Source organism: Hyperolius riggenbachi, chromosome 6, assembly GCF_040937935.1.
Source record: "Hyperolius riggenbachi isolate aHypRig1 chromosome 6, aHypRig1.pri, whole genome shotgun sequence".
In the NCBI taxonomy this organism is placed as follows: domain Eukaryota; kingdom Metazoa; phylum Chordata; class Amphibia; order Anura; family Hyperoliidae; genus Hyperolius; species Hyperolius riggenbachi.
In genome coordinates, this window is record NC_090651.1 from 312,093,326 (window position 1) to 312,120,571 (window position 27,246).

General features: G+C 46.0%; 1 protein-coding gene across 3 annotated transcripts in view; it reads left to right on the plus strand.

The window, feature by feature from the left end:
- PRKCG (protein kinase C gamma) overlaps nt 1-27,246 on the plus strand; it is a 539,544-nt gene that overhangs the window by 36,549 nt on the left and 475,749 nt on the right. For 2 of the 3 annotated variants that reach the window (XM_068241315.1, XM_068241313.1), the window contains exon 1: nt 10,297-10,669. In XM_068241315.1, coding sequence (XP_068097416.1) covers nt 10,500-10,669 — 170 coding nt within the window. In that variant the 5' untranslated portion in view covers nt 10,297-10,499. Of the gene's footprint in view, nt 1-10,296; nt 10,670-27,246 lie in introns of those variants that run through there. The other variant, XM_068241314.1, reaches the window with a different exon arrangement.

A 27,246-nucleotide genomic window follows, 5' to 3' on the forward strand; every position in this document is an offset into this window, starting at 1 on the left:
CCACCACCAGCAGCGGCAACTGGCGCCCTGGAGATTTGAAGAGCCTAAGCAAGAGCCTGTATGCAGTGCAGCAGCCCACAGCAGAGGTGCAAGCCACAGCATCCACCTCCACCCAGCACCAGCAGCGACTAACCAGCATGGTGGCAGACTACATGGGGTCATTCAGCGGGCACAATGACACCGACAGCCCCGTGGACCCCTTGGAGTACTGGGTCAAGAGACTGGACATCAGGAGGGAGCTTGCCCAGTACGCCCTGGAACTCCTGTCCTGCCCCCCTTCCAGTGTCCTCTCCGAGAGATGCTTCAGTGCGGCCGGTGGCGTGGTCACCGAGAAGCGCTCTCGGCTCTCCCACACCTCTGTGGACAAACTCACCTTCCTGAAAATCAACCAGGCTTGGGTGGAAGGTGAGTTCCTGGCCCCTATTGTCAGACACAGGGGGACATGAAGTGGCTGCTGCAGTGTGTTAACCATGCCTGCCTTTCTAAAGAAAGTTACTACATGCCTACCTTGGTTCATTTTTCGTCTGTGGTACTACCAATGAGTTGCCATGGTCCTTCTGTGCTGCCAAACTGACCGTCCGCTTTGTCCTCCTGACTCAGTCGCTACTACACTCTGCGTTCACACTGCCCAGGTCCACTGAAGCATGTAATTTTTTGGGCAGCATTATTACACTGTGGTACTACCTGTGAGTTGCCATGGTCCTTCTGTGCTGCCGAACTGACCGTCCGCTTTGTCCTCCTGACTCAGTCGTTACTACACTCTGCGTTCACACTGCCCGGGTCCACTGACACATCTAATTTTTTGGGCAGCACTAATACACTGTGGTACTACCTGTGAGTTGCCATGGTCCATCTGTGCTGCCGCACTGACCAGCCGCTTTGACCTCCTGAATCAGTCGCTACTAAAGTCTGCGTTCACACTGCCCAGGTCCACTGACAACTCTGCTGTTATGTCATTGCTAATCGCTGTAACCCCCCCCCCCCCCCCCAAAAAAAAAGTTACAAAAACCTCTCTGGGTCTTTTTGGTGTCAGCCACTCATCCTCCTCCAGTGGTACCATCACCGCCAAGTGCCATTGGGACTCACTTTCACTTCTGTGATTGCTTAACATGTATTTCCCTGTTTAAAACTACTTATTACCAATTAATAGCCCCATTTAAAGTGTTGATTTCACGTTAAAATCCATTTTCTCAAAAAAAAAAAAAATATTTTGGGAATTTTTTGTTGTTGAAATTGTAGCCTTATCACCTTGATAATCCATGCAATTTGGCGGATTGTAGCATGTATAGGGGCTTTGCTATTAACGTTAAAAGAAAATCTGGATCCCGCCGTGGATCCGGCCGTGATTGCCTCATTCACGACCGAAAATCGGCGTTGTGGCGTGGACGCGTATCATAATACGGAACCAATCACGCCAGAGGCGGATTTTTTTTAACCACGGCCGTGGTTGGCAAATTCATGGATCGAGACATCCGAGCATCACTACGCTGCACTAGTGGCTACCTAAGCTTGAGGCGGCGTAGTTTTAATGTCGCAAGCACGGGACACAATAGCGCATCCCCGCCATCTCAGAACTCACCTGTCTAAAGACAGCTTAATTCCATACCGCAGTCAGGAGCCGTTTTCATTGGCTCCTGACCTCCCGATCACTATGCGCCAATCACAGTGACCAGGAAGTGAAAAAAGAAAAAAAGCCTCTGTGTTAAAGAGAGCCTAAGGTGGGCTCATGAAATAAACAAACAAAACAAAACAAAACTAGGCTACTTGATCCGGGGAGCTGAGCAGATACGGTAGCCGCCAAAACCACTCCCCGCAGCTACTTGCCCACTTTCACTTTTGTGACCTCTGGGTCACGACGCTGGAAAATAGAGATTGATTATCTCACCAGCATGCTGGGAGGCAGGGGAGCGGCAGGAGGTGTGGTCAGGGAGAGAGAGGCAGCTCTCAAAACCCTGCAGGAACGCCCCTGGTGGGTGTTTTGAACAGGGAATCCCTCTCCCAAATGTTTGGGCTATGGCCCGGTGGTGAGGGGGGGGGGAGAGAGCGTGACGGTATGGGTTGATGGGCTGAACACTGCTCTGTGCTACCACTGGAGGCTTCAGAAGGCTGCTTCAGGAGCCTGCGTGGTCCTGAAGATGGGTGGCTCCATACTGTACATGTGCGAACACACACGAGCGCGCACAAGCGCCTGCGCAGTATGAAACCGTCCATCTTTGACAGCACTTGGGCTCCCAAAGCCTCCTGTGGTGGCAGATCGAAATGGGGGTGACAGCGATGGAACGAGTGGACCGTGAGAGGAACGGGAAGACTCTATATGACCCAGAGCCTTCCCTCTCCATATGGGAGTATCTGGGGCTTTTTTTTTTGCTTCAGACTTGCTTTAAGTACTGTCTAGCTGACAGCAACTTCTCCTTAACACTTCAAACAATGCTCACAGATAACAGAACTATAGGCTGACAAATACAATATCAGAGAACAGGGGGGTGATAATCCCTGCAGAATAATAGAAACTCTTTGTATAGAAGATTCAAAGAACAGAACAGAAATGTGGAGAGGCCTCATGCTTAAGAAGCCAAAGAGATATTTTAGTTACAGTGGTGTAACTACATTGTGCCGCCCCCCCCCCCACCCCTCCAGAGATCTGCGTCCCCCCCCCCTTCCTTCCCATCACAGTATTTAGCCATCACCTGGGGAGCCAACTACTGTACATAATGCAGAGCAGCAGAGCGTTATACACTACCTGCTTCTGGCAGCAAGACAGCCCCTCTTCACTAAACTTCGGTGTACAAGCGCCATACAGCCAATCACCATGCAGCTTCTGTCCCTGCTTGTCATGTGACAGGGTCGGAGGCCGCATGACGATTGGCTGTACCGAAGAGGAGTGAAGAGGTCCTGTCCCGCCACCAGGTGGTAATGTATGACACTCTGTGGCTGCTCTGCATTATGCTCAGGAGGTGGCCCCTCCAGGGACAGCAGGGATTATTATTATGCCCCTGTTGAGATATACAAAATAGAGGCAGATTAATGTGCCTTTTGAAGGTGGTGAATTCACAACCTGTCAGCCACTCCCATTCACCGGCCAGTTGCTTACCAACCCTCTGCACCGGCATTTGAAAGGCGGCCACTTTATGAAGTTATATGAGTGCTCAGTTGCATTTTTTTCCTGTCAGGTAGCACTACCATGTGTCAAACAATAACACGTATAGTGATACAAACACTGCCATTCAGCTGCATGCAACCAAAAAGTGCACAGGCAGGAGGACCAGCGTGCAGTTCAGCCTACCATGGAAAAGAGGCCTTAGTGGGTGATCTGGTGACTGCATGCATGTCTAAGGCCGGATTTATACTCTTAGTGCCCCTAGGCCAACTTTCTCGTTGCTCCCCTTCCATGTGCAGCAGCATCCCCACATTCCATGTGCTGCCCCCTCATCCATATGTAACATCCTTGCACAGCAGCTCTTCTCTTTCATTGTACGTCTCTCTTGAGCAAGAGCACACCACTTCCATGTGTTTTTGCTTATTTTCAGCCACTCTTTTCAATGTGAAGCCTCCTCCTCCATATGCAGCAGCTCTTCTGTATGTAGCAGCTCCTCTTCTATGTCCAGCCGACCTCTTTGAGCTGCAGCTGCCCAAGACCCGGGCCTTTGGGACCTTCCCAGAAATCCGGCCCTGTACATGTCGCTGCTTTCACATATTATGTATTTAAATCTGAGCAGCAATTGTTTTAAGCTGCTTGTTAGCACCGTATTGTTTGTTCCTAGCACACCAGAAAGTGACCAACAAACAGCAAAGACTTTTGCCTCACTGCTGGCTGCAAAACACATTAATCATTTAACAATCAATACAAGAACTGTAGGGCTATAGCAATTTCTTTGTGCTGTTTAATCAACAATAAGATCAAGATGAATGGATTAGCAAAGACATGTGTTGAACTCTGTGGGGATCAGAGATTTCCATAAGAAGAGCATTTCTTCACTGAATATATAAAATCTGCCGAAATTTGCACACAGCATTCTGAATCGTGCAACAACTATCTGTGGGGTTGGTGGTCACGGCAGAGCCGGATCATCCACAAGGCAAACCTAGGGGGTTGCCTAGGGCCTGAAGAAAGTCTAGGGGCCTTGTGGATGCTATCCCCCACCAAATCTTACAAAAAAGGCCAGGTGACCATCAGCGCCGGGCAAAAAACTGCTATCTTGCCTATAGTTCCATTCCATCTTAATCCTTTTCTGGGTCACAGTGAGTGGCTGGAATCATCTCTTGTGAATGTATAAGTATGAAGGTAACTACTAATCATGGGACTCCCAGCAGAACTGTGATAGGCCCTCCTACAATTCATACCCCCTTCACCCTCCCACCATGGTAGCCACCTATGTGCAGAAAACCCCTCAGTAACAAATATCATGCACCTCCACAACATTGAAGCCACTGTGACTCCGCCCCTACACAGAACAAGTGTTGTTATAACAACACCTGCTCTAGAAATAGGCCACTGTATCAGAGGGAAGGTAAGGAGTTGGGACCTGTCCATAGTTCTGGGCCCTCCTGTGGCTGCGGGGGCAGCTCCTCTTATAGTTATCAATCTGCCAGGGCTGGATCTAGCACTAGGCACACCAGGCATGAGCCTAGATGTACAAGTGTGCTGAGTGGCAGCTGTCACAGGTTTACCAACCAACACGCACCTTCCTGGAGCCACGCTGACCTCACCAGCCCTCAGGAGTTCAGAGTCTGGCGATCACCAATACCCAAATTACACTTAAAAAGCTGCTGCACCACTGTAGACGTAGCAACATTAAGTTTATGGCGGCACCCAGGTCAGGCGCAGTGCGGCAGTGAGTGTGGGCTGGAATCAGTGATGATCTCATGAGTTTCATTCGGATTTCATCTTCTTAATTAGTGCAGCTGAGCGGGTGTGCAGGCAGGGGGTTAAACTTACCCAGCAGCCTTCTTCTTTAAGCCGTCCTACGGCGCGTCCCACGCTGCGTTCCAAGCAACGTCACCTCCTTTAACCCGGCAAGAGGAAGTGTTTGTAGTCACGCGATCGTGGCTTGGAACACATCGTGGGACACACAGTGAGGCAGATTAAAGAAGAAGGCTCCTGGGTAAGTTTAAACCCCCCATTCGGAAATAGCCTGCTTCGAAGCTTATTGCTGGTAGGTGCATCTCTCTAGAATGTTTGTATATTCGGTGTTCCGAAGCCAACAGAAATATCACCTGGTTTCCCAAAACAGGCTATGACATCACTGGAAAGGACAGGGCTACATGCCAATATAGAGCGATAGGAAGTGTTTATGAAGCTGAAACTAGTATAATCACCATGAGGCTTGGGACCCACTACAAAGCACAAGGCGCTATCGCTATCCTGGCCCCCTCCGCTGTCCAGCTGGCAGCTCCGGTAACACGCTGACTTCAGGTGAAGTTGTACATGCTCACCCCCGATGCGTAGCCTTCGCGTCATCATGCTGGCTACCGTAAGAGCCCTGCGCATGCACGGTTCACTCTTTAGAGAATCGTGCATGTGCATGTCTCTTATGGCAGCCGGCACAATGACGCAACAGCTATACAGCGAGTTACCGGAGCCGCCAGCCAGACATCGGAGGGTGCCAGAAGGATGCCGAGGACCTCGCGAGCTACGTTGGCCTGGAGGAAGCCCCAGGTAAGTCTGTTTTTTTTTAAGCGACAGCCCAGTTCCCTTTAATGCAAAAAAAAAGGAAATGTTTTTCTTTTAAGGTTATTATGCTGTTGCGTATCTTTTAGAGCAGAGAGGAAGTTCTGAGTTCAGGTCTGCTTTAATAGATATAAATTGATGGGATCTGTAATTGATTCATAATTTTTCACAATTACGTTTTCTTTTTCTACTTTTATTGCTTACAACAGTCAAAATAAAAAATATTGTGATCATGGATGTCTCATGAAACTAAAACGATGATCTTCAATCAATTTCCAACACTGATCTCCTTAAAAAAAATGGAAATAAAATCACAACAATCGACCACCTTTTTTTCAGTGCGCTATTTTTGGTGTGTTAACTACAAACTGAAATGCAATTATTATAATACATGATATTCTCCAAATTTAGATTTCATCAGGATTCTCGTCGTTCAAAAGCAAACAGTTTAATTGGGTTTCTATAATGTGAAACACAATTAGGCAAGAACCCATTAACGCAAAATGACCAATTAGCTGTTTAGAATAGCTGTAGAATGGCTGTGATTTCTTCTGTAGAGTTCTGTACTTAACTGTTACATAACCCACATTGCTGTATAGAAAAAAGAAAACATTCAAAGAGACATTCTGCAGAGAATAAAAAAAGACAAAAGCTCTCCTTGTGTGAGTGTATAGGAGATTGCTCACCCAGCATCAGTACTGACCAATCAGCAAGTATGGCTTGACTGGACCAATCACCATGAATTGATTTTAGGAATGGCATTCCTATGTCCGTGGTGGACGTCCTCCGTCACCAGGAATCAGATGGAAGCTAAATCAATAACAATAATCTTATATAATAAAATACAAGTGTCACTGCGACTGTCCCTGTGTTGGTGCATTGCACTACTGTGCATGTCAAGCACTGACAGCCGTTGGGACAAGACGCAGGGCTGGCGGGGGGAGTAGGAGGACGTGTGCATGCGCGATGGGCCGGTGTGCATGCGCACTGCCTGGCAGCGGTGTCGGCGTGAAGAGACCAAGAGCCCGTTTTTAAATGGGCTTAGGTCAACTAGTAATAATAATAATAATAGACCACTACTTCCCATCGACTCCAAGCTGAATCTTGACCCTTTCAGTAGCAGCCGTCTATGGCCCCTTAAAGAACAACTGTAGTGAGTGGTATGTGGAGGCTGCAGTGCCACATTTATTTCTTTTTAAGCAATACCAGTTGCCTGGCTGCCCTGCTGATCCTCTGCCTTTAATTCTTTTAGCCATAGACCCTGAACAAGCATGCAGCAGATAAGGTGTTTCTGACATTATTGTCAGATCTGACAAGATTAGCTGAATGCTTGTTTGGTGTTTTTCAGACGCTACTGCAGCCAAATAAATCAGCAGGGCTGCCAGGCAACCGGTATGGTTTATATGGTTTAAAAGGAAATAAATATGACAGTCTCCATATTCTTCTCACTTTTGTTGTCCTTTAACTGCTTCAGCCTTTTTTTTCATTTTATGCATCATTTCAGCGCTCCTCCCATTCATTTGCCAATAACTTTATCACTAATTATCAGAACAAAATGATCTATATGTTGTTTTTTCAGCCACCAGTTAGGCTTTCTTAGGGCGGTACATTCTGCTAAGAATTTTTTCTTCTTAATGCATGTTAACGGGAATATTAAGAAAAAATTCATTATTTCTCAGTTTCCGGCTATTATAGTTTTGAAATAATACATGCTACCATAATTAAAACTCACGTATTTTATTTACCCATTTTCCCGGTTATTATACCGTTTAAATTATGTCCCTATTACAATGTATGGCACCAATATTTTTTGGGGAAATAAAGGTGCATTTTTTCAGTTTTGCGTCCATCACTATTTACAAGCCCATGATTTAAAAAATAACAGTAATATACCCTCTTGACATACAGTACAGACCAAAAGTTTGGACTCACCTTCTCATTCAAAGAGTTTTCTTTATTTTCATGACTATGAACATTGTAGATTCACACTGAAAGCATCCAAACTATGAATTAACACATGTGGAAGTATAGTAAATAACCAAAATGTGTGAAACAACTGAAAATATGTCATATTCTAGGTTCTTCAAAGTAGCCACCTTTTGCTTTGATTACTGCTTTGGACACTCTTGGCCTTCTCTTGATGAGCTTCAAGAGGTAGTCACCTGAAATGGTCTTCCAACAGTCTTGAACGCGTTCCCAGAGATGCTTAGCACTTGCTGGCCCTTTTGCCTTCACTCTGCGGTCCAGCTCACCCCAAACCATCTCGATTAGGTTCAGGTCTGGTGACTGTGGAGGCCAGGTCATCTGGCGCAGCACCCCATCACTCTCCTTCCTGGTCAAATAGCCCTTACACAGCCTGGAGGTGTGTTTGGAGTCATTGTCCTGTTGAAAAATAAATGATGGTCCAACTAAATGCAGACCGGATGGAATAGCATGCCGCTGCAAGATGCTGTGCTAGCCATGCTGGTTCTGTATGCCTTCAAATCCCGAACAGTGTCACCAGCAAAGCACCTCCACACCATCACACCTTCTCCTCCATGCTTCATGGTGGGAACCAGGCATGTAGAGACCATCTGTTCATCTTTTCTGAGTCACACAAAGACACGGTGGTTGGAACCAAAAATCTCAAGTTTGGACTCCTCAGACCAAAGCATAGATTTCCACTGGTCTAATGTCCATTCCTTGTGTTCTTTATCCCAAACAAGTCTCTTCTGCTTGTTGCCTGTCCTTAGCAGTGGTTTCCTAGCAGATATTCTACTATGAAGGCCTGATTCACACAGTCTCCTCTTACGTACACCTTTTACTACCTATACTGAAGGGATACGTCCCACAACCTATACTGGGGAGGCTACTTACTTACACTGAGTGACACCTTTTATTACCGGTACTGGTGGGTACTTATACTGTGGGAAGGTGCAACTCTCACTTTATACGCTAAAGGGAGCTATTTATACTGGGGAGACACCTCTAACTACCTATACTGGGAGGGCAACCCAAACTGGGGGGCTACCTTTACTGGGTGGACTGCCTCTGGCTACCTATATTAGGGTACTACCTCTGGGTACTAATATTGGAGGGCTAACTCTATCAAATTTTACTGAGGGGGGTTCAATATAAAGTGTACATGAGATGGGGACTCTGAAAAAAATATATACATACCCGGGCTTCCTCCAAGCTTACGCTCCCATGCAGTCCTTCTCCATCTCCTCGTTTGTCTGCAAGTAACCTTGGTAAGCCGTCTAGTCACACGTGTGGCTGGGCATGTGCAGTTGGCCTTGGACTGGAGGACTTTCCAGTACCAATGGCGGACGAATGATGAGTTGGAGGAGGATGGTCTGGGAGCGATAAGCCTGAAGGAAGCACCAGGTATGAAACTGAGATGAGATGTGTCTCAGGTTTCATACTCACCTGGGGCTTCCTTAAAGTGTACCAGAGCTGAGTTAATATAAAAGTTTTATACATACCTGGTGCTTCCTCCAGCCCCATGCGCACGGATCGCTCCGCCGCCGCCGCCGTCCTCAGACTTTGGCAGCTGTCGGAGAGATATGTAGAGGACGCACTTCTTTTGCGCAGGCTGGCTGTGACTGATGAAGTTAGAAGTTACGGGACCCAGTACCAAAGAGGGAGAAGACTGAGGGCGGAAGCGTTGCAGCGATCCTTGCGGATGGGGCTGGAGGAAGCCCCAGGTATGTATAAAGCTTTTATATTAACTCAGCTGGTTTCCTTAAGCCCCGCTAGGGCTGCTTGTCTCTCGCCGTCTCCCTGGGTGACTCCTGTCACCTGCAATTGTCCCTGAAAGCCTGGTTGATTCGCGCTTCATCGTGAATGCGAAGTCCGGCGCAGGATCTCCTCTGGAGCGCGACTCGGCCAGGCTTTCGGGGACAACTGTGGGTAACAGGAGTCACCCAATGAGCTGGTGAGGGACAAGCAGCCCTAAAAAGGGTTAAAGGAGAACTGTAGTGAGACGTATATCGAGGCTGCCATATTTATTTCCTTTTAAGCAATACCGGTTGCCTGGCACTAGATCACTATTTGGCTGAAGAAGTGGCTGAATCACACCAGAAACAAGCATGCAGCTAATCTTGTCATATCTGTCAAAATTGTCAGAAAAACCCGATCTGCTGCATCCTTGTTCAGGGTCTATGGATGAAAGTATTAGAGGCAGAGGATCAGCAGGATAGCCAGGTAACTGGTATAGCCATGGAAATAAATATGGCAGCCTCCATACACTTCTCTCTACAGTTCTCCTTTAAGGAAGCCCCAGGTAAGTATTGTACTGAGACACTTCTAGTCCCCATCTCAGGTTTAGTTCATGTGTTTGCCATAGATGATATATTACCCAGATATGCCCCTCTTCTCCTTACCACAAGCTGCCTCACTGCAGGTAGTCCACCAGTCTGTGTTATGTTTTGTAAGCACAGAAAATATTTTCACCAAACTGGAAATAAAGTACGGTAACTGTCTCCATCAATCCTTCCACTGGAGCTGAACTACACAACACTAGGATTTCCCTTTAAGGGAAAACTCCTCCTGTTCAGGTTTATTAGACAGAGAAAGGTCCCTCCTTTTGAAGGATATATTCAGGAACTGCCCTCTCTGTGTTTCTCAGTGTTCAGCAGAGTATTGCAGTGTCTGTGCGAGTGGCGTGCGCTGCTGAGTGCTCTGTAGTTACTGCGAGCAGCAGCGGAGCTGGAGTCACAGCCCTCCTCTCTCTGTCATCCCTCACTGTCACAGCCATCTAACGAGCTCTGCTTCTGGAGTCCTCTCTGCCAGGTGTTCTCCTCTGGCATCTGTGGAATCTGGAAGTCTCACAGCCAGAGATCCGGACAAGATGGCTCAGGTGTGCACCGGCACCGACGTGGAGCAGCCCTTCGTCAAGCCTCTGTTCTGCCGCAAAGGAGCCCTCCGGCAGAAGCTGGTGCACGAGGTCAAGAGTCACAAGTTCACGGCCAGGTTCTTCAAGCAGCCCACCTTCTGCAGCCACTGCACTGACTTCATCTGGTGAGTTACTCCTCTGCAACTTTTATTACCTATGTAGCCTGTGTGATTTCTCCCCACCCTTTACATCAAATTATTTGGCTAGGTTCACATTGGGTGGTGCGCACACCTTGTAATAGCGGGAACGCAGCGTAATGAGTCAGTGGCGTTGCACGTTATCTGCGCATTGTGTCACATACAGTGAAGCATGCAGACAATGAAAAGTATGCTTCACTGGTACTGTAAATGCGCTCGTTTTGCGGTAACACAGAGTGCAGTGCGTTACGATGATGCGTGTGGTTTTATCGTAACGCACCCCAACGCATTGTGAACCTCTCAAAGTTGGTGCATTGCTGCGCGGCAAGCGGTGTTACAAAGCGCTAGTTACACCGCAACGCACTGCAGTGAACGTAGCCTAAAGGATACAATTTTAGCAAGCGATCGACTTTCCGATCCGATAACTGATCGGAAAGGAAACAATTGATCAGGCCCATCAAATCTTGAACCGATCCGATCATTGTTAAAGGAATCGATCCAGAAAATGGATTGATTAACAGATCATTCAGTCGATTGTTTAATAGGCACCATCAACACTACCCTATCTGATCGTTCGCTAAATTGTATCGTTAATGGGCAGCTTGAGAATTTTGGCTAGGATGGAATCATGCAGGGTTAAAAAACAACAACAAAAAATTCAATGAAACAGTACAGAGAGCAATAATAATGTGTCAAATGCCAAGCTGCTGCAGTGAGATAGCGATTGTGATTGCTATGGGATCCAGCGCTTGGCAAGTGGGTCTTTGCATTATTGAATTAAGCCTGGCTGTGGAGCCAGCGAGTGTGCAATAGATTTGGATACCTGTTACTCTGCTGTTTTCATGCTGCATTTAATCAGTTCTATAGACAGATAAGGAAAGAAATGATGAGATGGAAGCTGCTGGAATTAGCAGATGGTTCGGATGAAGCACACACTAGATCTGGTGCAAGTTACCGCTGGGGGTCAGTTGCCTACAGGCATGCGTTAATCCGCAAATGTTTGCACGCTGTTGTGCAGAGTGGCTGTGTAGCGGTTCGCGTGTGTTTTTCCACAACCCTGAGTGTGGACAGTATTCGGGAGAGTTCACACTTGTATGTGTGGAAAACCTTCACATATATTCACATGTGTTTTACCACACGCCATGCGTGTTCCTAAGTGGAAACGCTTGTTGTTTTTCTACAGTAGCTAATGTTAAAAATAAAGGTAAAACGCGCAGTGTGGAAAAAAAAAATGCCGCAGGCTGTGTTTTTTTTTTTTTTTTTTCTCCCCCACATGCCCACGAATTCGCAACACAGGAAGTACCAGATTTATGATCACCTGACTTACAAACGACCGGCTGATCCGAATGACCTGAAAATATCGAAAGAAATTAGAGATTCTGTAGGAATAAGTTTTTTTTTTTTTTTACCTATTTTTTCCCTAAAGACCTTGACGTTTTTGTGGAAATAGATGTTAAAAATCGGTAAGCTGACATTGATACAGAGACATTGGTAAAGTGAGAGCACTGGAGGTACAGGGGACAGAAATGGGCACAGTGTTTTGACTTCTTTACAGATTCAGATCTGGAAGAGACTTCCCCCCCCCCCCCCCCCCCCCTTGGGGATACCTACCTTGGAAGTGGGAATCCCCTGGACCGTAATGGGGCTTCCCTCGTTCTCCTGAGCCTCTGCGATATCGTGGTGAAAGTTGACTTGCGCTTGAGCAGTAGAGTGAACCTAGTCGGGCTCTGCTAGTTCTGCCTGAGCCCGATCAGAGCCGGAGAAGGTAAATATTTACCTGAACGGTGAGCTTTGTCGGCTCTGGTTTCTGAGGGAGCCAACGCTGGATCCCTGAGGCTTAGGAGGATGAGGGAAATCTCATTAGGATCCAGAGGTTTCCCCATCCTGAGGTAAGTATTCCCCAGGGATGGGGGGTGTCTACCGGTTTTCTTTAAGAACGAACCTACAGTGGCTACCTTGTTCATTCACTGGGCTCTACCTGTATATGAGAACGCTTTTATAGATTTGTAACCATTTGATCTAGATTGGCTCACCACTCTAATGGGAATTCACATTGCAGGAATTTGCATACACTGTGTAGTCAATTGTGAACCCTGCCTTATAGAGGAATCCCCTCTGTGCAAGTGCCATTGTCCATGTCGCAACCCACGCACAGCCTTCCACATTCGTACCGCATTCCCTTGGGGCACACTCGGCAGTGCCATTGAATACTACTGAGGCAGTTAATGAGACAAACAACGGGCATAAGTTTAGCACACTGGCTCTATCATGGTAGTCTAGTTGGCAAATGCATAGTAACCACCTATCATAGCTTCAAACATGAAATCTTCCATGGTAGAGAATGGGGGGTGCTGGTTGGTGGTCTTCTTCTTTTTTTTTTTTTTGCATTCAACCTACCTAAAATAATGGAAAAAGTCAGTGGAAACAATCCCATAGGTAGCACATCCACATAGAAGAGTAGTCCATCTTACAGGCATATCCAACCTACCCAAGGGGCTACTGTCTGATTGGGCATCCATTACAGAGGTTGTAAGCTTGCCTAAGCATTCCTGTTTATCTTATGGAGAAGGGCAAACTCTGATCCTGCTGCCTGTGCTGGTTTACTGGAGGCGTGTGTGGCTATAGTGGTCTGACTAGATAACCCAGTCTGACCATTCAGCCTCCACCAGTGGCATCTTGCCTGTGGTATCAACAAGGAGCTGACAGGTATAAAGCTGTGTTCCCACATGAGCTGACATAATATTTTGTCCGTTCTCCGCTCATTGCAAAACAGAGAACATCTCCTATTTTATATACAGGAGCCAGTCACACTTGTCAGTCTCCAACAGATCCAATGGATTTATTGCAGTAAGTGGGCCACACTTCTGGGCGATAATCCCGGAACAGAATATGCGTTCCCCATATAGCTGACGCACCTGCCCCGGTCCCCATCTGGACTACAATGATCTATTGGAGTGTTCCACTCCCGCTGGCCACACGTGATCCGGATTAAGTGGGAACCGAGCCTGAGAATGTTACCTGACCTTTACAAAAATGACTAGATTAGGTGATTGCCATCTGTGTATGGACACCTTAGCTAGCAGGCCACACACAAGCTAAATGTAAGAAGAGTTGTCTATCATCGTCGTGTTTCCTGAACTCAGCATATGATGAAGGTAATCAGTCATCAAGCGGTGAAAGTTTTTTTTTTTTTACATGCAAGCAAGTGTGGTCAGACCTGGAGATCCAGCATATGAACATTATCGGACAGGCCCCTGCATAAACATGTACTCTTGGCTGTTTATACATCTGTTTATACATCTTTATGCCTACCTGGGCAGTCCAGCTGCTAGATTCTGATGTCTTGTCAGGTAGACCAGGTTTTTTTCAGCTGTGCAGATTGATTGTTCCCTTGAAGGTAAAAGCTGGTGACTGTCCATCAGCGTCATAAATATGAGATCTTTATTGGCTGTGCCACCCGTACACATTGTCGGCTGAAAGAAATGTTCCAAGGGGCAAGTGTTGTTCCATCAAGAGGGCAGGAGGATCTGTGGACAAAGCAGTCAGCTAAAAAATTCTTCCACATCCGATAGCATGTCATTCATCCTTTAATGAATGCAGAAGATGTGGAGGTGTCTGTGAAAGCATCAAATGGATGTACAAAATGATGACATCTCAGGTCTCTGTTGGTGTCTGTATGTACCCTGAGTCTGTGGCCAGCACATGGAGCTAGGGGCAGTCACATCATTCATTGACCCAGTAAAAGAGTAATTGGGTGCTTTACTGTCTAATAGACAATGACAGCTTCCATCAAATACTTGTGTTACCTTCATGTTGGGTTTTCCTTTAAGTGGGGGTACTAAGTCTAATAAAAGGACACATTCCTTATATCTAGTTTAACAGAGCCCTAAGTGTTTTGAGTGAGCTTTCTGTTGATCTGATCGATTTTGTCCTCGTCATTGCATTGTAAGCATCTGCTTTATAATGATTTTCAGTCATAGTTAATAGCATGAAGAGTACCCAACGACAGCCACAAATCCCTGATCTTGTCTCATTCCCACTGCTGTAAACCGATAGAAGGTGAAATCTGATTGGTTGCTATGGGTTACTGTATTCTGCTGAGCATCACGTTTCACAGTGTATTATAGGTTAAGCTCAATAGATATTAATTTTAACATTTTAAATGGACAGGCTATTTGTAAGGTGGTTCCTGCGGTCACTACGCAGTTGCCCATGACTCCCATTGCAGCATCACTCTGTAAAACACGACATGTAAGTTTTTTATAAATGAGAAGAATCTGCAGAAAGGAAATGTTTACACAGTGGGGATCACTGAGTCTCTGCTGGTATCTGTCTTTTATAGAAGTGCATTGCTTTACTGAGCGCACACAGATTTCCTTTGGCTGGAACAGAAGCAGAATTGTTGTTTAGTGGGTGTCAGTACTCTTATTGTGGCTGTTAATTAGCTCACCTTTGCAGATTATAATACACCAAAATAGATCCGGCAAGCAGTGTGACTGATGTGAGCATCAGATAGTGTACGGATTAGGCACAGAGCGAAAACAAGCACACAGAGGAGAGAAGGTGGCCCTAGTCATTGTGCAAGCGCTTGATCACGCAGGTGCAAATCGACTGCCTGCAGGGATGTTAATTGGCCATTGGGGCCCTAAATCTGTATGTTTTCTCTGGCTAAACACATAGCTGTAGCTGAATGCCACCGGGAGGAGTGAGAAGCATCCAGATGCTCTCTCTACCTCTGAAGAGGGGCGAGCAATAATAATGGGATTTGGTGAGCAGAAGTGTTCGGTCTGTGCTGATAAAGCCTTGGGTCAGTCTCTCTCAATTTTTTTATTTTTTATAATACATATGATACTAAATTTCCATAAATTCACAATTCATGGAATGTTGTGCATTGTACATCTGCACTTTTTAAAAATACCTGGCTTTCTGGGTCCTGTAGTTCCTTTCCCAGAGGAGCTCACAGACCTGGTGGTCTGTAGTCACCAGGGCTGTTGAGTTGGTACAAAAATCATCCAACTCCTCAGTTTATGAAACCACCGACTCCAACTCCAGGTATCCAAAATGGCTCCAACTCCTTAGTCTGATATTTACCAGGGCTGTGAATTTGGCACAAAAATACTAACTCCTCATTTTATGAAACCACCGACTCCATGTACCCAAAATTGCTTCGACTCAGACTCCTCGACTCCCACTCTGCTCCTCAAGTGCCTTTATCCCTCCTTCCCTATGCAACTTGATACTGAGGGTACTTTTGGCTACCTAATAGTAAGGGTCACCTGTAACTACCTATGACAGGCAGGGGAAGTAAGAGAGAAGTGACAGCTGGGCAAGCCAGCACACTTGCGGTGCGGTTTGGCGGGGGTTTGCAGGCTCATGGGGAGAGAAGACCTTTGTGCCTTCAGGCTCCTGTGACGTAAATCCGGGCCTGCATCCACCCCGGGCTGAGCTGGACCACAGCGGACCATTGGAGCGGACTGTACGCTCTCGCTGGCTGCACAAGATCTAGCACCAGTGGGAACTGAGACTTACCCCGACTGGAAACTGATTGGAGAGTAGTAATCAATTTAGCATTTCACCTGATCAAAGAATGTTGGACCTGCTAGCTATTTTACTGCTCAATGCAGTGTACAGGTGGCCATTAACGATAGAATTCTTTCAATCGACGATCAGAAACAATCGTGACCAAGGCGCATGCGCGGCGCGACCGAGATGGCCGCTTGAGAGAGGAGCTCCTGCCCGTACCACCGCAACCCGAGCCGCCATACGGATTCTCTTCGCTCCGGACACGCGGCTCCTAACGGGTCCGCTCACCAGGCTCTTCCTGCAGCTGATGCCACCCAAAGCGCCACCCAAAACCACCGCACAGAGAGGAACGATGGACCGGTATGTCCAGCACGCTACCTCCCAAGATGGCGCCGACAGCCTAGGCCGCGCTGACTCCACTCCTCCTCCTTCACAGGCCAGTATGCCCGCTGACAGCACACCGATCACAGCCTCAATGCTGGAAACGACACTGGAAAGACACTATCGTTCCATGCACGAGTCTCTGCAGCAGCTTATGATATCAGCGCTGCAGGACCTTAAGGCAGAGATCACAGGGCTAGGCAATCGCACGAGCACCCTAGAAGGGAAGGTGGACAGTATAGTGCAGAAACAGGCTGAGCTTGAGGAGGAACAACAGATAATGCTTTCAGACCTCAGTTCACTCCGCTCAGCCCAAGAGGACACGGAAAACAGAGAGAGGCGACAAAACCTAAGAATCAAGGGGGTCTCAATGTCAGTTAAACCTGATCAAATTGTCTCACACCTCACAGAATTCTTCAAATCAGTGGCTCCAGACATCCCTGACGAGCTATGGAGATTAGACAGGGCCCATAGATCCTTAGGCGAACGCTCACCTTCTGCCCAGAGACCAAAGGACATCATTACCAGGCTTCACTACTATGAAGCCAAAGAGGCCGTCCTGCAAGCTCTCCGAAAAGCCCCCTCAGTCACCTTTAAAGGAGATGAGCTACATGTTTTTGATTTATCTCTAATAACACTGGCAAAGAGAAGAGCTCTCAAACCCGTTACACAGCTTCTCAGAGACTCCCACATCCCATACAAATGGGGATTCCCTTTCCGCCTCATTGTGATCAGGAATGGAATGACTTTCTCCCTCTCAGACATTGATAACGCACCTCTCTTCCTCAGGCAAATGGGCCTTAAGATGCCCCCGCCCTCACTTAACCCAAACCTCCGCTCACCCACCGCCTCCTCTCCGCCGAGGAAAGTGCGTCATATCGCAGAATGGTCCAAAGCACCAATCAGAAGCCTCACATATCCACAGGGATCGGAAGACATGGAAGCTCTCCCTACCTGAATGCTATTAGCGTCTCATACCGTGATCTGAGACTTAATAATTTTGATATGTCCACTTAAATGGTCATCATAACCAATGCCATCTACTACTCTGATGCTCTCATATACATCAGGTTTGAAAGAATCATACTTCACCACATCTCTCGAAATGACGTAGACTGCTACCATATATACCACTATATATCCATATTGGTTATACGTTTTCCATCTTTTCCTCCTTTTTTTTTTTTTTTTTTTCTTTTTTTTTTTTTTTTCCTTTTTATATACATATATGTTTGGATCCCGGGCGTCCTTTAACCATTAAGCTGGACGTGGGCTCCTGAGCGTCCATTTTTGGCGCACCAGCATTCGCCTCCGGAGACTCACCCCTGGGTCGCCCTGGCCTTCTAAAGGCTCGGACCCCTCAGGGGCGACCTCAACCCGACAACTGCTTTTAGTTGTCATCGTTTGTGGCCTCATTTTTCACAGAGGCTCTTATTTTTCTGATTTCACTGAACAATTGTTACTATTATGGTTCAAGTTATACTTTGTTGTATTGTATATGTTGTATTCTCTCCATGCCCCCCCCCCCCCCCCCCCAGGATACAGTGTTTGGCTCCTCTCCTACTATGTAACTACTCCAACCACGTAGATTATGGTTAAACTCCTGACATTAAACGTGAAGGGTCTAAACATCCCTCACAAGAGAGCCTCACTTCTCCGAGATCTCAAGAGAATGCATATAGATATTGCTATGCTTCAAGAGACTCGATTATGCATGCATGACTCAGTGCGATTAGGGGACAGACTCTACTCTGGGGTATATGTAGCCTCTGGACCGTCTACCCGGGCAGGTGTCGCAATCTTACACAAAAAAACCCTCCCTTTGCTAGTACACAAGACTATACAGGACCCCAAAGGGCGTTACCTAATTTTGACAGGAATGCTAGCAGGCAAACCTATTACTCTAGCCAATGTCTATGCCCCCAACTCCCAACAGACCTCTTTCCTCTCTTCCTTCCTAACAAAACTTCATAAAATCTCCACAGGCACCCTCCTCTTAGGAGGTGATTTTAACTTGGCCTTCTCCTCCTCCATGGATCGTAGCCCCCCTACGTCACCATTCTCAGCATCCACACACGATCGCAACTCCCGACAATTCAGAATCTTAATGAGAAAATATAAACTGGTAGATCTTTGGAGGATCAATAACCCTACCTCAACAGAATATACGTTCTACTCCCCCCCTCATGCCTCCCACTCAAGGCTGGACTACTTTTTCTCCAACGCCGCTCTAATACCCTCAATTAAAGACTCTAGTATCCACCCGGTGGCCTGGTCTGACCACCACAGCGTAACTCTTGAATTAGACTGGCTCCATAAAACCCATAAACCCCTCTATTGGAGACTGAACGAGACGCTACTCCAAGATAAAAATCTGGTATCTGAACTTACTAAAGAGTTACAATCATTTTTCCACACAAACTCTGACTCAGTCTCCTCTTACGGCATCCTATGGGAGTCACACAAGGCCTTTGTTAGGGGCCTCTTTATAGCAGAAGGGTCCAGAAGGAAAAAACTATCCCCTCAAAAACTACTATCCCTTCATACTGCCCTAGCTAAGGCCCAAAATCTATACAAACTAGACCCAACACAACACCACTACACTCAACTTCAACAGTTAAAACAAAATATCCGCTCATTACAAACCACCCAAATTGAGAAAAGTCTGCGCTGGACTAAACAGCTTTTTTATGAACGAGGAAATAAGCCCCACACAATCCTAGCTAGAAAACTAAACCCTAAAAATTCTCAACAATACATATACGCCATGAAAGACTCAGACGGACATACACATTACAACCCCCAAAAGATCGCTCAAATCTTCACAAACTATTACGAACAACTCTATAATTTACCGGACCATGACAAAGATCCTACCTTTCTCTCTGCAGTCGACTCATTCTTAACACCCTTAAATCTCCCTCAACTAACGGACCCCCAACGGGACACACTCAACTCCCCTATAACTACTCTAGAACTGGCTGAAGTATTAAAATCATTTCCTTCCTCAAAATCTCCGGGACCGGACGGGCTGCCCTACTCCTATTATAAAAAGTTCCAACACATCTTACTTCCCCATTTAGCGACCCTTGCTTCTAAAATAATGGATGGACACACCCCCCCTCATACCATGCTATCCTCTCTCCTTACAGTAATTCCTAAGGAGGGAAAAGATCCCCAACTACCTCAAAGCTACAGGCCAATCTCCCTCTTAAACTCCGACCTAAAAATAATAACCAAAGCCCTCGCCAACCGCTTAAACCCTATACTCACATCCCTAATTAATAATGATCAAGTAGGCTTCATATTGGGGCGTCAAGCTGGTGACAACACCAGGAAGGCAATAGACCTCATTTCACTTATGAATAGAGACAATAAACCCTCCCTCCTTTTAAGCCTAGATGCCGAAAAGGCTTTCGACCGCCTATCTTGGTCCTTTCTCTTCAAGGTGCTTCGACATCAAGGCTTCACTGGTCCATTCATTACTCTCCTCGAATTTCTCTATTCCTCTCCTACCTCCACAGTTAAACTTCCCTCAGCTCCTACTCGCCCATTTAACATAAATAACGGAACTAGACAAGGCTGCCCATTGTCTCCCCTGCTTTTCGCCATCAGTATAGAACCCCTTGCTAGTGCAATAAGACTCAACAAAGATATCCTAGGTATAAAACATGGAGGTCATGAACACAAAATCTCACTCTTCGCTGATGACATCTTACTCACTCTCATTAGCCCCTTAACATCCCTCCCTGCCCTTCACTCAACAATCTCCTCTTATGAAGCCATTTCAGGATTTAAACTAAATAAAGATAAAACTGAAGCCTTACCAATCAAAATTCCTTCAAGTATGCTTTCGGTCCTAAAATCCCACTTCACCTATAACTGGAGATCCCAAACCCTAAAATACCTAGGGATCAACCTTACCACCTCATACTCAACCATCTATAAGCAAAACTTTCCCTCCCTTATACAGAAAATTCTCCAAGATCTCCACAAATGGACGGCGTATAAAATCTCCTGGATAGGGAGAATATATTCACTAAAAATGAATATACTGCCCCGCATACTGTACCTATTTGAGACTCTACCGGTCCGGGTCCCTTCCATTCAGCTGGCTAAACTACAATCAGCATTCTTAAAGTTTGTTTGGAATCATAAACGCCCAAGAGTTTCCAAGTCTGTTCTTCTCTCTCCTAGAGAAGAGGGAGGACTGGGTCTCCCACATTTAAAACACTACTATCAAGCTGCGCATTTGAGACAGCTGAAGGAATGGTCTGACCTAAGAGTCTTTTCTAAATGGGCTATAATAGAGGCCATGGAGGTCTCCCCACTTTCTCTAGACTCCTACATATGGACCTTAAACCCCCCTAAACTGCCCCATAAGAACTTCCTCCCCACTATACAATTTACACTCAGTATATGGAAAAATACTGCACGGAAAGCCGGCCTGATCTCACACCCATCCCCACTGTATCCTATCTTAGGGAACCCTTTGTTTCCCCCAGGCACTGTCCCCTCCTTTATAGCCAGATGGTACCTCTCAGGATACTATAATTTAAATAACTGGACAGACCCTACCTCTGGCAAACTTATCACACTCTCCTTGTTAAGAGAAAAAATGCATCTCCCCCCCATCAAGACTCATGGAAGCGAACCAAATCTCCCACTTCCTTAACAGTCATGTCAGGGGGGCCCCCCCAATACCCTCCCCTACCACCTTTGAAAGAATCTGCCTTCAGAAGGGACATCAAAAAGGCTTAATTTCCCAGATATACTCTCTTTTACAATCAAACTCAGGAACCTTAAAGGCTTCCCACCTCTACATGAAGAAATGGGAAAATGCTTTATCAATTAATATAAGTAACTCGGACTGGGAAGATATCTGGGAAAATGCCAAACACTCATCTATCTGCACTCAAATCAAAGAAAATATATATAAAATCCTATTCAGGTGGTATCTGACCCCTGAAGTCCTCGCAAATATCTACCCTCACACACCCGACACCTGCTGGAGGGGCTGCTCTCACAAAGGATCTCTTGAACACATCTTCTGGTCCTGCCCAGTAATCATTCCTTTATGGGAAGAGGTCAGCCATCTGATACTGTCGGTCACAGGCACTCCAATCCCATTAGACCCAACGATCTTACTCCTAGGCAAACCTATCCCTGGAACTCCCAAACCTCTTATGCGCCTGATCACTCACATCCTAACTGCAACGAGACTTTCCATAGCCTCAGCTTGGAAAAACATAGCTCCTCCTAATATCTTAGAAGTTAAACTAAAAATTAACTGGATTATGACAATGGAACAGATGACAGCCACCCTGAGGGACACTGAACCTCAATATCATAAAATATGGGGCCCATGGATCCTATACTCACCAGATTATATGCCTCCTTGAACTCACATCAGTTCCTGATGACTAGCTCTTCCCCTACACCGGAACCTTAGACCCCTTGCGTTTTTCAGGAACACCTTTCCTAGCTTTCTACACGTTGGGATGAGGTTGCCAAACACTGTACCCTGTTGAAACCCCCCTTCCTGCCTATCCCTTCCCACCCACTCCCCTTCCCGACCCTACCCTTCCCTCTCCCTTCTCTTTTCCCTTAAGCATACCCATACTACACCCCCCCCGCCTCTAATGGCTTTACTCTCTCTAGCCATATTATAGGACTTAAACCAAGGACTTGCTCCTACGAACATGGCACTACATCTGTGCTCATCATAGCAGAACCTCCGGACACCTCTTATATAAACCATCTATATTCTCACCTCTGAAACTAAAAGCAGAGACTTTCTCCAATTAAGCTAAGAGACTTACTCATACTTAGATTTATCTCTGCACAAAAGCTTGTTAGAAACTGAGATCCTGGTCTGACTGAAAAAGTCTCTACTTTTTGATATTTCTATGTGATCTGATTGATATCTCCAATGTTGTGTTCTGCAAAGTTTATTGTACCCATGCCTTTATTTTTCAATAAAAACTAGAGTTACAAAAAAAAAAGAAACAATCGTGACCAGTAACAGGATAGCTGCTATCCAATTTGATCAAGTTAATTGATCGATCAAATTGGAGAACTGATCTTCCGAAGAATCATATTGTTGATGGTCACCGTAAAGCTAACTGATAAACTTCTGATCCATTTCAGATAGTTTATCAGAGACAAGAATCACTGGCACACTTGATCTAAGTGAAATTGGAGCAAGTGTGCAGATAAACCCCTGTGCTACATGCAGGCTGCAGTGGGAGCAATAAGTTATATAGGTGGCCATACATCTCTCGAGTTGGCGAGATTGACCATCGGATTCCAATCAGATGAAAATTGGAGCATCCCAGATGGAAGATGTGACCAATTTAGGGCCGAAATTGGTTGCATGTATCGATCGGACATGCTGTAAGATTGGGTGCGTGGCAGTAAAAGCGAGAGGTATCTGGATGAGCGATCGAGCCCCGGCGCTGCCACCCTAATGTAATACATGTGCCCTGTGTGGGTGTACATTTATTTATTACCTGTCCTGTGTCGCCCACTGTCTGGTGCCCATCCCTCTTCTTCCATGAACACTACACATGCCACAGGTGTATAGCACGTGTGTGACATCATCGCACGGTGGGTGACAAAGGAAAGGTAATGATTAAATGCACATATTGGGGGCACATTTATACACTGGAGGGGGGCAGCGGGGGATGCAGCAGACACAGGGGACTTGGCCGATTCCTGAGGGATTTCATACTGAAGTTGATTGGGAATTGGCCTGCGGTGTATGGGCAGCAACAGATCTCTGTCTAATCAGATTTGATCAGAGAGAGATTTGTCTCTTGGTTGAATCTGCCCTCACATCATCTGTCTAGCTGTGCACCTAAAGAAATGGTCATTAGACTTTGTCACCCAAAGTGATCATCCATGATGGTTTGTCCATCCAGAAAGCCCAGGGAAAAATGCGCACTTGACTTAGCTGAATGCATGTTCTGTACTTTAGAGGAGCAGAATCAGGAGGCTTCCCGCTGTGGGTGACAAAAAGTAATAAAAAAAAATCCAACCCCGCTGATTGTTGCTCAGGCATGTCAGGGACAGATATCAGACTGTTGCTCAAAACTACCATGAATCATCATTTCAGCGAACAATAGTCCAGCATCTGTACAGCATTTTAGGTATCCACTGATTCTTACAGCTTTGTAGAGCAATCAGATCATTGTGAAGCAGTTCATACATGAATCGATTTCAGTGCTCGATTTATGGAAGATTCGGAGGATTGAGAAGAAATCTAAAGCGCTGTGGGACACGTTGATCATAAATTTTTTTTTTTATTATTTCTGTGGAAATAATAGAAGCAGACTGAAAATCTTGATCGGGCAGGGAAGAAGCGGCAGTGAATTGACAGTCCATATTGTTGCATCAAGCAGTGCAAGGCTGCGGTTCGCCTTTTTTTTCCTTAAAATCGATATGCTGCAGCAGAACCCTCTCTAATCTCTGGTTCACATCAGAGAGAGCTCCATCTTTTTGCCAGATGAGCTTCAATTGACTAAAGGGGGCCACTAACTGTCCAATTTCTAGCGAAAAATTGTTCAAGCGAAAAAAAAAAAAATTCTGATCAGAAGGAAAATCGTTCACTACACCATCAACTAACCAATCATTGCTTCCTATCTATCACGACCAACAAGAAAATCCAAATTTTGGTTCGACGAAAATTCAATCGAACTATTGTTTTTGTAGTCGTTCGTTATCGATTGTGCCCATCAACTGAGATTATTTACCACCAATCCGATCAGAATGTCTGATCGCTCGAACGATTTTTCGCTAGAAATTGTACCGTTAGTGGCCACCTTAAGCGTTGCTGCATTAGGTAATGCAGAAAACAGCTGATTTTACCGAACAGTTTGTCAAACGTCAATTAACTATGGCTATTACCATACGGAAAGGTATTATTATTATGTATTTGTATAGCGCTGTACAGAGTATATTGTCTTGTCACTAACTGTCTCAGAGGGGCTTACAATCTAGTCCAGTGTTTCTTAAATCTGTCCTCGTGACTCCCATGCGGTGCATGTTTTGCAGGCAACCTCACCTCTGCACAGGTGGGGTAATTAGTGTCTCAGCTAGGTGGATTCCAGAGATGTAATTTGACGTCTGGCAATCACCATAGCCCCAATTTACCCTTATGCGGCGCAGCATAACATTGCTGCTATGCGTCGCCTGGTTTTCGCGCCCGGTGGTGAGCTCCGTGCGCCACAACCACCTGCTTTGTTCTCACAACCTTTTGTATATTCTCTGACCCAGTCACCTCACCATCACAATCTATGGCTGGAGATAAAATCATTCAGATACTTATGCTTGCCCATTTTTCCTGCTTTCAAAACATCCCTTTCCGGAAATGACCATTCACTTCCCTGCTAATATATCCTATTCCTTTGAAAGGTACAATCGTAATAAAATAATCAGAAATATTTATTTCACTTGTGAGTGGTTATTGGATTTTTTTTCCTGATAATTACAGTACATGACCAAATATAGTCATTTTTGCTACATTTGTTTAACTGGGACTTGTTTGAAAATCACATGGGGCTTGATTCACAAAGCGGTGCTAACTGTTAGCACGCCTGTGAAAACCCCCTTAGCACGTCTAAACAAGCTTTTCGCGCATAAAACTTTACGCGCATAAAACTTTACGCGCGCACTGCACAGAGCGCAGGGCGCTCCGCGCGAAGTGCCCATTAAAGCCTATGGGACTTAGCGCGCATAAAACTTTGCGCGCGCAAAGTTAGCGCGCGATCTGATTGAGAAATCCGGTGCTAACCTACTTAGCACCCTGGTTAGCACGTCTAAAGACTTTAGACGTGCTAAGTAGGTTAGCACCGCTTTGTGAATCAAGCCCATGATGTTTTAGGTCATGATCCAGTGATATTTTAGAAGATCCAGTGATATTTGAGAAGTGAAATGAAGTTTATTGGATTTACAGAAAGTGTGCAATAATTGTTTAAACAAAATTAGGCAGGTGCATAAATCTGAATTCATGAATTTGTGAGTGATTATAATTTTTTTTTTTTTTTTTTATCTCCACACCTGGACACCAGCCCTCCCCAATGTCCCCCCCCCCCCCCCCCCTCCACCCGGCACTTACCTTCGCGCTATTTTTTTTTTTTTCTACAAAGCACTTTTTAAAGCACTTTCGCAGAGAGATTTTCTTTTGCGTCCATTGAGTTCAACCAGAAAACGAAGTACAACACCAGCCCGCTCCCTCACATATCCCTGTTGATCCAGAGGAAGGCGAAAAACCCTTACAAGGCATAGTGCAATTAGCCCCAAAAGGGAGAAAAAATCCTTCCCGACTCCAGATGGCAATCAGATAAAATCCCTGGATCAACATCATTAGGCATTACCTAGTAATTGTAGCCATGGAAGTCTTTCATCACAAGGAAAGCATCTAAGCCCCCTTTAAATGCAGGTATAGAGTTTGCCATAACTACTTCCTGTGGCAATGCATTCCACATCTTAATCACTCTTACTGTAAAGAACCCTTTCCTAAATAAATGGCTAAAACGTTTTTCCTCCATGCGCAGATCATGTCCTTTAGCCCTTTGAAGGCCTAGGGATGAAAAGCTCATCTGCCAAGCTTTTATATTGCCCTCTGATGTATTTATTCTTAAAAGTGAGTTTTGCGCTTTTCCTATGCTTGTAGCAAAATTGCCCTAAAAATGGCACATGTAGCGCTTTGCTGAGCAGAAAGCTGACAAAACGCTCAGATATGAACTATCCCATAAGGATTCATTGCACTAGTGATTTTAGGGCATATTTTAAAATTGCCGGCACTCAAAAAAAACCCCAGCAAAACGCCCTCGGTGTGAACGAGCCGTAAGTGTTTGAATTCGGGATCTCTTGGTTGGGAACACAAACTGCTGCATTCAGCACCATTTCAGCACTGGACAGCAGGACAGGGTGTGTTCCATTTAGCTCTGATAGCATGGAATCGGGAAGCATCCTGCGGTCTGGTGCTGAATGTGGCTGTTCGGATTCCAACCACGTGGCCCCAAATTATTACACCAGCACTACCCCTGTGGCACCCTGAGTTTTCAGCGTCTCCCGCTGTTCCACCCTGTGCCTTCAGTGTCTAATTCTGTCCTCATGTGCTATGCCTGTGCCTCCCTGTGCCCCTACTGCCCCATATTGTGCCACCCGTATCTTAATCAGTGCCTTTCTGTCCTCATATGCAGTCACTTTTCCCGTGTGCCTCCTGTGTCTTTACTGTTTCCCTATGATCACCTGTGTGCCTCCTGTGTCGTCCCTACGATCACCTGTGTGCCACCTGTGTCCCTATGATCACCTGTGTGCCACCTGTGTCCCTATGATCACCTGTGTGCCACCTGTGTCCCTATGATCACCTGTGTCCCTATGATCACCTGTGTGCCACCTGTGTCCCTATGATCACCTGTGTGCCTCCTGTGTCCCTATGATCACCTGTGTGCCTCCTGTGTCCCTATGATCACCTGTGTGCCACCTGTGTCCCTATGATCACCTGTGTCCCTATGATCACCTGTGTGCCTCCTGTGTCCCTATGATCACCTGTGTGCCTCCTGTGTCCCTATGATCACCTGTGTGCCACCTGTGTCCCTATGATCACCTGTGTCCCTATGATCACCTGTGTGCCTCCTGTGTCCCTATGATCA